Here is a 12337-nt window from a genome sequence, read left to right as displayed (position 1 = left end):
CATCACGACATGACATTAAATGTTTCCATTTAAGGAACCTCAGCCGTAGGGAATGAAGACAGGAATGACTTCCGTTACTGTTTTAACTTTACATTCGGTGCCGATACCCGCTGAAAACACTTATTATCACCAGACAGATACTATGAAGTTAAAAATTCAGAAATTCCAACAGCAATTTCCACACTCAGGTTAAACCTGCAGACACTCACCTCCCAAAGGTGACCGATGATGGGGGCGTCGGCCCAGGAGTGCTCCGCGTTTATGCCCATTTTGCCGTTTTTGAAGATGACAAATGTGATCGATTTATCAAACCACCTACACGAAACAAAAATGTTTATATGACTTACATGTTTACAAAGACAAAAATAAACCCAAACGATGTATTTGTTTTCCTCTGGATGGGCTCGCTGACTTGGCACCCGCAGGGGTGAACGGGTCTCTGCAGGTAACAATAAAAGCAGGTAAGACGCTGAGATACGCATTCAGGTACCGGACAGCAGGAGAACAGGGCGTTATCACTGTAACAAAAACGGATGCACAAGGCAACTGCGGAGAAGTAGGAGGCTGCAAAGTCGTCCCTCGGTATCTGCCGGGGGGTTGGTCATAGGACCTGCTGCCGATACCAAAAACCTGAGGATGCTCCAGCCCCACACAGTTGGCCCTTCGTATCCGCAGGCTCCACAACCGAGGCTCTTAAACAACGGTCCACGGTCTGTAGTTAGCTGAACCTGCGGATACGGAAGACCAACTGTGCCTGCCGCACCCCTCCCCCACCCCAGCCAATCCTCACCCCCAACCTGATGGGCAGGCAGGACCTCACTTTACAGACAAGGCAAAGGAGCCTCCAGGAGGTGGAAGAGCCTCACCACAATCACACGCTCGGTGAGCAAAGCCAGAGCCGACATCCAGGTCAGACCCCGGGTACCACCTTCCCCCACCTGGTTCCAGGTGACCCACAGCCACTCCTCACGAGCAACTCCAAGTGGAGGTGTCGTGCACAGAGAGGGGAAGGACCTCAAAGCTGCTGCTTAAGCTGTGTGTGTGTAACAGTTTTGGTGGAAAGAAGAGAGTTACCAGTCATATTTTCACGCTAGCCTTATTCCTTAAGAGCGTAGATACATGCTTGCGGCTGGGTGTCAGCCACGTGTAACATTTCTTCCAAGTCCACAGGCAAACCACTGTGTTTCAGAAGGTAAGCATGATACCTGTCGAAACACCTGCCGTGCAGCAGAGACTTGGCGTAACTATCCATCGACGTAACCGGGTCTTCCTCCCTATACCCTTGTTCTGTTTCGTCCAATGTCACGAAGAACGCGGCTTTTTCCACTGCATCCAGAGACTGCTTGTTCTTCCCATGTCCAAAATAGGCCTGGCGACACCTGGCCCAGGGGACTCTGTAGCGAGGATTAAATACAATTAAACCTGCAGCAGGGACTTCCCTGGTGGCGCAGTGGTTAAGAATCCACCTGCCAGCACAGGGGACACGGGTTTGAGCCCTGGTCCGGGAAGATCCCACATGCCGCGGAGCAACTAAGCCCGTGCGCCACAACTACTGAGCCTGCGCTCTAGGGCCCATGTGCCACAACTACTGAGCCCATGAGCCGCAACTACTGAAGCCCACGTGCCACAACTACAGAAGCCCGCGCGCCTAGAGCCCGCGCACCGCAACGAAGAGCAGCCCCCGCTCGCCGCAACTAGAGAAAGTCCTTGCGCAGCAACGAAGACCCATCGCAGCCAAAAATGAAAAGAAGTAAATGAAAAAGAAACATATAAAAAAACCTGCAGCAGTTTGGTGACATCTCTTTAGGTGGGATGTTTGAAACGACAACGGTTTTCAGTTTCCCGTGTTGTAAGGATTTAAGGAAAACTACACGTTTGCGACTTCCTGCATCTGCAGGCCCCCACCTGCCTGCCGGCTGGGCTGCTTTGCTTGCGGGCAGGGGCCTCGCCTTCTCCTTGTACCTGCTCCAGGGCGGTCGCAGGCATGGAACCTCGTCCATAAATGCCAAGTGAAGGACAAGAATCCAGACGGGCCCCAAGCTCCGCCGTCCAGGGCAGCGGACCCACAGGCAGGCAGGGCCCCCCTCACATCCTTCCCAGCCCCGCGCCCAGCCCCCCTCCACGGAACCACCCCACGGAAGCCACAGTGAGGGCCAAGAGCACTTTCCTGGTGCTGGGACGAGCTCACGGGCCCCGACACCACTGTCCCATTTTTCAGATGAAAAAACTGAGGCACAGAGGTGAAGTCACAGCTCCTTCGTGGCAGGTTGGGCTCCTACCCAGGCCAGCCTGCCCCAGGTGCACGCGTCCATGCTACAAACACCGCACGACACCCCCGTGATAAGGGGCGCCCCGGGAGCGGAATTCAGGGATCCTTTTCCGTCCCGCCCTACGTGGGGTACACAGAGCTAACGGGACGCCCGTTTCTTGAGAGCCACCCCAGCCGTGGCTTCCCCGAATGGCTCCTGGGCCCCCCCACTCAGGCCCCCGCCCACCCTTCCACGTCAGGGCCACTTGGCCTCTGTCTCCCACCCTCTTCTCCCCGTGCACCGAGTGCTCAGCTGAGGCCGCCCATGGGGCCAAAACGGCCATAAACACAACGGGTCCCATCACGGGCTCAGCCTCAACCGCTCTCCTCAGTGCCTGGCGACAGCGTCAGCGCTCAGGCAGATGAAATGGGCGATGCCCCCATGGGGGGGGGGCATCAGGGTGGAGCTCACTGAGCCTGCATCCCGCCCCGCCCCACCTCTGCCCAACTGGGTGCCCCAATGACACTCAATCAGCACTGGGGACCCAGGGCTCATTCCCCAGGACACACGGCTCCTCTGTTCCAGCTGAGTCTCTGCCCCCCAGAGATGGCCAACCACTCCAGCTTCTCGGACTGAGCCTCCCTTCCTACTCACACTGCCTGTTTCTGGTCCTCAAGCGGCAAGGATCTTGCTTCCAGGAGCCCCTGGACCAGAACGATCGCCCAAGTCTGCTCAGGTCGCGCCAGCCTAACACGGCCCCTTTAACAGCAGCCCATCACAGAATCAAGCCCAAGTACAGCCGGGCACATGGGACCCATCCCACCCGGAGTTCCGGCGCCCCGGCCCACTCCACGGCTCCCAGCATCTGCTCCCCGGACGCCTCTGCGGCCTGTCGGTCCCCACGGCTCACTGCCGGCCTCTGTGTGCCCTCACCCGGGCATCTTCCTCTTCTCCACAGGTCGGTCACTCACCGCCGTATTCCCGGTGCTGCCCTAACGGTGGCCACACTGCTGATCTCAGGGGTCCTCAGCCAGGGACCACACTGCCCCAGCGGCCCTGGCAAAGCCTGAAGACAGATCTGCTTGCCACGCTGGGGGTCGCTACTGGCATCCGGTGGGAGAGGCCAAGGATGCTGCTTAGCGCCCTACGGTGCACAGGACAGGGCTCCCCTCCGCCACCTAAAACAGACTTATCCAGCCCCAAAGGTATCAGAGCCGCGGCTGCACAAGCCAGGTCCTCGAGCTTCAGACGAGGCAGGAAGTTAACCCTAACGCAGAGGCCCTGGTTAAACACGTCTGTTTCTAGATTAAATATGCCGCAGCCCGGGGAAGACGCCTACCTCCTTCCTCGTGTCACGTGCCCTGGGACCCGCGCACATGCACGCCTGCCTGTCCCACAGAGATGCCCAAGGGGACCTGAGGGTGGGGGCAGAGCCCGCTCCCAGGGGACAGAGCCAAGCCAAGCACCGCAGTAGTGGACACACCTCCCCGCCAGATGGGACCCTGGGTGAGGACAGCACTCGGGGCACCCGCCCCCGATGGCCCCCAGACACAACGGCATCACAGAGGGGCTGCACACCTGTCTCCCGCCGTGAGGGCCGCCAGCTTCGCCTCGCCAGCCTGGGGCTCCGACGGGTCATCCAGGATCCTCTGCATCTGCTGCTCGATCTCGCGGGGCTTCAACAGCCGGCCGTCGTGGTAGAGCCAGACCTTGAAGTAGCGGCCTTTGTGGAACACGACGATGTGCCTGCTGTCCCTGAGGTGCTGGAGGGTGTCTGGGGAGGGGGTGGGGGAGACAGAATCCAGAGGCACCCGCTTAGGGGAGGGGAGGAAACCGCCCGTGACAGCACCAATTCTTCTGCCCGCATCGCTCCGCCCAGCTCACGCGTCCACTTCCCGAAGGTCCGCAGAGGACTTGGGAGAGCGCCCGATCGAGAGCTCTGGGATCAGACAGGCCTGAGTGCTAAGCTCTGCTCGGCCGCTCGCCGGACGTGTCCCCTGGAGCGAAGGACGCAACCCTCGCTAAGCCTGAGCCCTGGCGGGCCTGGGATGGACCCGGGGGGCGCCACTGTCTCTCCCTTACATTCTTGAGGGTGTCCCGGCTGGGACAGATGTGGCCCCCCTATGCTGGGCAGTGGGAAAGGAGGCGGGTCAGGTGTCCCAGGTCAGGCTGCCGGAAGTGAGCTGCTGAACCACAAATCTGGTTTCCCTGAGCACGATGCAGGGCGCTTTCCACCATAAGCCCTGCGTGGGGGCCAGAGCAAAACACCCCTGAAAGATCCAGATGAAGAAACAGGAATATTCCTAACCCAACCTAGAAAAAACTCCACCGTAAGACAGCCTTCAACCAAAGAGAAACTGAGGTCTGAAAATCGGTCAACTGTCCAGGCCTCAGAAAGACAAAGGAAATTCAACAGAAGGAAGGTTGACGAGCCTGAAATCTCTGAAATCTTAGAAGGTCAGCGCTCATCAGTGTGGTCTCCTCCACCAACTCCTGAGCATAAGGATGGAACGTTCTGATTCCCAAAGGAACCCCGAGCAGGTCACGCACCTGTTTCCTCTCCTGGGATCCGAGAAGTATTAAACATTCGCTCCCACTGGGCGGAGCAGAGCGGAACTGTAGATCCCAAAAGAAAAATCTGTAATAGAAGCATGTATCAAACACAAATCCGAGGAGCAGACCCAGTCCACACAGTTAAAGGCTGGATTTCTTTTCTGTGCACAGAGCGTGGCTGGACTTCATCTTTTCCAAACACTATAAAGAATGGGGGCTCCCTGGGACACCGTGCTGCCCTGGAGTCTGCAGAACCAGGCCAACGTACAACATCCTGCTTCTTATTCCCAAATAACACACCCTAACGGGTCATTTATAAACTGACACTTAAACCAAAGGGGTATTTAAGAAAAAAAAAATGCCGGCGGGGGGGGAGGGATAAATTGGGAGATTGGGATTGACATATACACACTACTATATATAAATAGATAACTAATAAGGACCTGCTATATAGCACAGGGAACTCTACTCAACACTGTAATGGCCCACATGGGAAAAGAAGCTAAAAAAGAGTGGATATACGTATATGCATAACTGATTCAATTTGCTGTACACCTGAAACTAACACAACGACTATACTCTACTAAAAATTTTAAAAAAGGAGAAAGAAGGAAAAAATGCCTTCTCGTGAGTAGCTAGACAGCTATATCATTTCCTTCACAAGCAAGTGAGGGTTTCTCCGTAGGACAGACTGCAGAACTAAAATACATGAAACATATATCCATTTAGGATACAGAGGAGAATTAAATCTCAAAGTAATTATGCTGAGTGAAAGAGGCTAGACCAAAAAAAAAAAAAAAAATGCATGTTGTCAAATTCCATTCACCAGTTTTAGAAGATGCAAAGCTAACCTAGAGTGACAGAAAGCAGGTCAGGGCGACGGTGGGGGGCGGTGGAAAGGGACGCCAGCAAACTCTTGGGGGCGGTTCACTAACTCAACTACGGCGATGGTTTCACGAGTACAGAGATACACATCAGTGCATCAGAACTTGGCAAAGCGGACGCTTCAAACGTGTGCAGTACGTCAGTTACACCTTGATAAAGCTGCTCGAAAAGAATTGTTTAGAAAGCAGTTTGTTTCCATACCGGTTTGATTTCCTCCCGGTCCAGTTTGCGTCTGTAAAGCAGGATGGCATGGATACCGTTGCCTGCTCTCGCTGCCTGAATGTGCGTCGGCGTGATGTACAGCAAATCCTGATACAAGAAAACACACGACAGCAGGGAGAATGTGCATAGGAAAAGACAAGTGAACTTCAACACACAGTTAAAATATTTCTATGCATGTGTTAATGACATCTGCTCTGCTGGAAAAGAAATCGTTTTCATTTTCTACACTTTTTCAGTTTTATTGTGTTCACGTTTCAAGCCCCCAGATAATTCTTGGGCTAGGAAAGGTAACAGTATATTTTAAAAGTGAATTGTAAATAAATATAACTCAAGCCTAAAAAAAAAAAAAGATAACAGCGCTTCACCCCAATTATCCTCACAGAATGCATCAAAAGGAAAGCAGAAAAAAGGAGCAATGAGATAATTAGGAAGTTTTCCGAATGAGAAGGAACCAAAGGTTAAAACAACCTTTTATATAGAGCAGTGCTTGCAACTTTCTAAATCTGGGGACACATTTCTAAGTGTCTACATTTTTCAAGTCCAAGGGATGCTTGTCTCAACTATATTTTGAGAGAACCTATGTGCAGGGCTGCCCCTGATTACGTGGGAAGTAGACACCAAAGTCTTCAGGAACGAAAGGGCACCAGGTGGACAGCTCACTCTCAAACAGTGGTCTTCTGGGCCACACCAACAATTTTTCTCTAAGTTTGCGATTGTTTCCAATGGAAAAAAAATTTTTTTTAAACAGTAGAAATTTTAAAGGAGAAAAACAGAAAAAGCAAACAGACAGAAGAAGGTGGAAAAACTCAAAGGAAGCAAAGAGCAGAAAGAAAGGGAAAGACAGATTCACCAGTTATTTAAGGCCACTTATTAGACCCCAATGAGGTGCTTCTAACAAAATAACAGGGTGTGCTCTGCAGACCACCTATGTCTCAAAAGGCAAGAAAGACCGAGGAGATGTGAAAACGACACTCAGCGCAGCACCCCTGGCGTCCCAGGGCCCAGAAGAACAAAGCTCAGCGTGTGGACAAACTCTCAGCCGCCCCACAGACCCTGAGCTTTTCGGGGTGGGCAGGGATGTGATCGTTCACCGCCACGCAGGCTCCATCAGGAAAACAGAGGGAAGGAAAAGAGGGAGAGGTTCGCTGCCACGAGGAAAGTCAGTCGCCACGAGAGGACCTGTGCGATCCGAATTTCTCTGCAGCAGATTGGTGGGTGCCTTGAGCTACCTGGCAATTCCAAAAGGACATCCACGGGGCTCTCCAGTGTGCAAAGCAGGTCCTGGGCTCCCTGCTAGGGGCGTGAGGCCTCGGACGGGGACGGCAGGGCCAGAGGAGCACGGGGAAACCCACAGCGTCCCCAGGCAGCCCACAGGGCCGGGAAGAGGCCACCCTGGTGCATCGTCTCCATCAGACACCGCTCGGGACTCACCATCGCGTAGTAATTGCTGTTCACCATCAGTGGCCCTCGTCCTCGGAGGTAGATGTACTCCTCCCACCAGTCACTCACCTGTCAGGTGCACACAGGAGAGACCAACCGACAGGCTTAACCAGGCTGCCCAGGGCGGAGGCGGGGTGTGGGGGGCTCGGGGAGGGTGCATTTCGTGCTTTGTCATGTATGTTTGACATCATTTCTCCCTCTCTTGGGGGCCAAGACAGCCCTAACTAGATGGAATGCAGAACAGTGGGAAGGAACTGGAAAGCGGTTTTATTTGAGTCAGGACATAGCTAGAAGGTAGATCACCTTCATTTTATACAGGGTTTAAAAAAAAAAAAAAGACCAAACGGAAAAGAAGGGATAAATGTCGGACTGCTAACATTTCTTGACCATCAACAACACCCCAAACCGCCCCACAGACTGCTTCTCGCCTTCTGCCGCCAAGGCTCCCCAAGGCAGCCACTGACTCAGCCGTGCTCAGTTCCCTTTCAGAGCCACACAGGGTCCATGTGTGCTGTCCTCCCGATGTCCCCTAGAAGGCCAGCAACCTCGTCCCAACCACATCCACAACCTCCAGGACCCAAGGATCACGATTCCCTCACTTTGTAAAGTACATACACATACAGAACAGTGCGCATCTAAGAACCTCAGCGTACGTGTGAAAATGTTTACAAACTCAACACGCCCTGTAACCAGCGCAGGATCAAACTTGAAGGCGACCTGCCCCACCCACCGTGGCCTCTGGCGGGTTTTCTCCAGCCACCGCCCACTTGCAGCCCCACCCACCAGGTGTGTCTGGGTCACACCTTCTCCTCCAAGCTAGCCATTCCTCAAAACCTCATCCCCCCCCTCCCCCACCCCGGCCTCATTTCATCAGCCAATGTCTCCTCCCGCCCGCCATGCGCAGGGAAGCTAGCTGGCTCATGGAACAGATTATATGCTCCTACAGAAAATTCCACCAAGAAAAATAGCGTGTATGTATACTCACATAATTGGTAGCCCACCAGGACTTTAGCTTCAAATACCACTGCAATCTCGGCCCGAGATTGACAGCAAAATCTTGTGCCAGAGCTGTCATCCGTGTAAAGTCTCCTTCCTTCATAAGAGGCTTCACAGATTCCAGGTACTGGGGTTGATGGAAAAAACATAAGCCTAGTTAAAACAGATGGTTTCCTTCCTCGTGCCTTAGACAAAGGCAGGTCTTCACACAAGGTAGCTAACTCCAATACTAAAGGATGTTTTAGGTCAGTGATAACTCAACAAGTAAACTTTTTTGTCCTTTACTGGCATACAAGCTCCCAGATCTTGAATCACCACAAAAATCATCAAAGTGGATGCTAGACTGACAAGATCGAGGTTTGATCGACAAGGAACTTTCAATGTGTATTTTTTTCTCCGTCATCTGGTCCTTAATAAGAGCTCTACTCTCACCTAAGCACCTTCACAGGTGCCAATGAGATGGGTGGGGAGGCCCTGAGAGCCAAGGGTAGGACCAAAGGCTGGTGTGTTCAGGACACCAGGACGGGAAAGGACCCAGAATGATAGGGACGGAGAAGGTCACGCCACCAGGTCAAGGCCAGGCCTCCAGTTCAGAATTTTCGGGGTCCCCATGTCGATCTGCTCTGGCCCTTGCAGGTAAGAGCAGGCAGGCAGCAGTTCACAGCACTCAACCGCATCTACCACGTGCATAAGCAAACTTACGGGACACAAAACTGCTGCTGGGCCCTGGGTTTGCCATGAGATTTTTTTTTTTTTTCCAGCTATGCCGTGGGGCACGCGGGATCTTAGTTCCCCAACCAGGGATCCAGCCCGTGCCCCCTGCATTCGGAGCACAGAGGCCTAACCACTGGACCGCCAGGGAAGTCCCATCGAGTCACAGACCTTAACGTTTCAGAGCGGGCGTTCTGGGGACGCGTGAAGCCGCACCTACCCTGTTGACGGTATCTTGGACGGCTGGGACCGGCAGGCGTGGCAGAGATGTCTGGAAGCTGTACAACATAGGTTTGCGGCCTGAAAAGATCTTGACCATACCCTTTAAAAAAAAAAAAAAAAAAGGTACATTCTCAAAGAGGAGCTCTGTCAGAGATCCGAAACCAGTTCTCCAGGATATACAACTTGACGACCGCGGACTGATTTTCTGTGCTGGTTCATTTCCTCTAGTCCATTTTCTGCCCCTACACTTGCAGGCCTCAGCAAACAAGTAACCCCAAATAAGACCCAGGGTGAACAAAACCCTAGGTCTGACAGATGCCTGAGACGTCCTGCCCTGTCCAGGCGGTGCTGTCCCCCGGGCACCCTGACACTGGGTCTGACTGCACTTCTGCACGGCGGGTAAGTTCCACCCACCTACTTCTGCAAGGCCCTCGGTTTCGGGATTGGCTCCCGGGGCCTGGAGCCAAGTGCAGCCCCTTCGGTCAGTATCAAGCCTGGTGGCGGCACATACTTGCCTGCTCTAGTCTGGAATGATCTAAATTGCTGTGATGACTGGTCATCTCATGCAGACCAGACTTCAAAGGAACTTCTAGGGTTCACAGTGCGAGTGTGGACAGGGGGGTGATTCTTGATGTCGAAGAGCAGGTGGGACTCACCTGGACACCAGCCATGAAGGCCACCCTGGGGAAGGTCGTTTACCTTGCTCTGTAAAGTGTGGAAACCATCTCAGAATCTCTCCTGGGAGTTGAATTCTACTTCTCTGGAAATCAGAAATCTTACATCCAAGCAACAGCAGGAAGTCGGTTCGGGAAGAGTGAAGCCCAGGGTGTACGGTGGGCTTGGGCACAAGGGTGCCTGCTCCTTTCACGAGGAGCCCCAGGGGATAGCATTCAGCCACCGATGAACCCATCACGGGACAAACCTCCACGCACGTGGCCGGTAAGTGACAGGCGGACTAAGGGCTGAGGTGAGCTGATGGAAGGTACTAGAAGCTAAGGGTGAGTCAGCGAGTCCCGGTCAACTGGTCGGCTAAGGTTAGAAAAGCTACAAAGAAGCGGACGGATGGTACTTTTATTTGATGGGTGACATGAATGAGAAACCCAGCAGACATTAATACCAGATGTTCAGAACCCACTAAGACCGTTAGAGAAAAAGAGCGTCTGGCCCAAACAAGGAGGCACGCTGAATCAGAGCTCTCTGGCACGTACAGGGCAACGCTCAAGTCACCAAGGGGACTGTAGAGCACAGGGAACTCTAGCCAACACTCTGTGATGACCAATACGGGAAAGAGTCTACAAAAGGATGGATATATGTATAATGGACATACGTATATGTGTAACTGACTCACTGTGCTGTACACCTGAAACTAACACAACACTGTAAATCAACTATACCCCAACAAAAATTAATTAAAAAAAAAAAGTCACCCCGGGGTAAAGGCCCAGCGAGGACCTTCCTTTCAGAAGGAAAAGCCTCCCACACCAGATGTGGAGCTGACGGATGGGCCAGGCACAGAAGGACACATCCTGCGTGGTCTCACAGGTCCGTGGAACCATGGAAGCAGCAAGGAGGGATGGGGGCTGCCGGGGGCTGGGGACACGGGGCTGCGGGATGGTTAAAAGGGACAAGGTTTCGGTTCCAAGAAATAAGTACGTCCTGGAGACCTACCCTAAGGCATCGGGCCTGGAACCAACACTCCTGTGCTGGGCTCCTCCGAATTTGCTAAGAGGGCAGATCTCACGTTAAATGCTCTTACGGCCAAAGGCAAGAGGCCTAAGCGGGGCCCGAGGAAACTTCTGGAGAGTGGATAAATCTGTGGCCTTGGCAGTGATGAAGGCGTCACGAGTGCACACTTATCTCCGAACACATCAGGCTGTGACAGAGCTGCGGCTTCGCAGGTGTCAGGCATACCTGGAGAGAGCGGGTTAGAAACGCCCACCCCAGCTGTGCCCTGGGGCGAGTTCGCATCATTACCATCCAGACTTTGGTGGCGCGGCTTATCTTGCCGTGCTGGGCGAACATCCAGCCGTGGTAGGACAGCAGCACCTTCAGAGAGTAGCGCATGGTGAAGATGAGGGCCACCCACAGGCCCGTGCCGAAGAGGACGCCGCTGACCACCTTCTTCGTCTGGCTGGACATGTAGCCACTGCCGAGACAAGACCAGACAAGCCACAGGTTCGTCCGCGTGGAAAGGAGGCCACGGGCAACGGCGCCGAGAGGCGCCACGTGCTACAAGGTGGGTGGTCTCCTGCGGACACAGCTGAGGCCACAGACCCCAATCGGAGTCAGGCCTGATCAGGGAGACGACAACCCGTGTTAGGTCAACTCTCAGAAGACTCGGCCATCTTTCTCCTGGATTTGAGATGAACCAGCCGCATCTGCTTTGCTGGTCCTCGAAACAAACCAAGGCTAATCTGCACAACTGGGGAGCGTGGACGACCTCCTCCAGGCCCAGGAATGAGGACGGAGATTACGGGGGAGGCGGTGGCCTGTCCACGATGAGAGCTCAGCCCCAGACTGACCTGCTTTCTCCTGGGCTGGGAGCCGGCAGCAATCCTGCACCTTCCCTTCCTGCTACTCATGACGCTTTTTCCTTAAACACACCTTGGGATTTCACCAGGATGCGTAAGAAACGCAGATCAACTGGCACAACTATTACTTCAACCATTTAGATCTAAAGAGCTTGTTTTCGATCTGGGTAGGAACACTTACCGTGAATACACGTAGACACTGATGACGTAAAATGATCATTTAAATCGAAAACTGACGAAGAAAATGTTTTCGTTTGCTAAGGAGAGTAATATATTACCTGGTAAAGATGGGACTTCAAAAATGAGAAGAAATGCAGCTACTCATTCACCTTTGTGGGCTGTAGTTTTAGTTGTTTTGGAAACCACAATATATCTTCAAAATAAAAATAATTTAAATAACAAATGCTGGCGAGGTTGCGGAGAAAGGGGAACCCTTACGCACTGTTGGTGGGAGTGTAAATTGATGCAGCCACTGTGGAAAACAGTAGAAGGTTCCTCAAAAAAAAATTAAAAATAGAACTACCATAT

General features: G+C 53.1%; 1 protein-coding gene across 3 annotated transcripts in view; it reads right to left on the bottom strand.

The window, feature by feature from the left end:
• The window catches only part of CPT1A (carnitine palmitoyltransferase 1A), a 63613-nt gene that overhangs the window by 27619 nt on the left and 23657 nt on the right, over positions 1-12337 (bottom strand). For 2 of the 3 annotated variants that reach the window (XM_079928371.1, XM_079928372.1), the window contains exons 4-12: positions 11253-11424; positions 9277-9378; positions 8335-8472; positions 7341-7418; positions 5889-5996; positions 4800-4887; positions 3828-4023; positions 1206-1394; positions 210-315 (exon numbers count right to left, since the gene is read on the bottom strand). In XM_079928371.1, coding sequence (XP_079784497.1) covers positions 210-315; positions 1206-1394; positions 3828-4023; positions 4800-4887; positions 5889-5996; positions 7341-7418; positions 8335-8472; positions 9277-9378; positions 11253-11424 — 1177 coding nt within the window. The remainder of the gene's footprint in view (positions 1-209; positions 316-1205; positions 1395-3827; positions 4024-4799; positions 4888-5888; positions 5997-7340; positions 7419-8334; positions 8473-9276; positions 9379-11252; positions 11425-12337) is intronic. The other variant, XM_079928373.1, reaches the window with a different exon arrangement.

Source organism: Stenella coeruleoalba (genome assembly GCF_951394435.1).
Source record: "Stenella coeruleoalba genome assembly, chromosome: 8".
NCBI classification, from domain to species: Eukaryota; Metazoa; Chordata; class Mammalia; order Artiodactyla; family Delphinidae; genus Stenella; species Stenella coeruleoalba.
The sequence above is the reverse complement of the archived record's forward strand: the minus strand, read 5'-3'. Positions and strand labels throughout refer to the sequence as shown.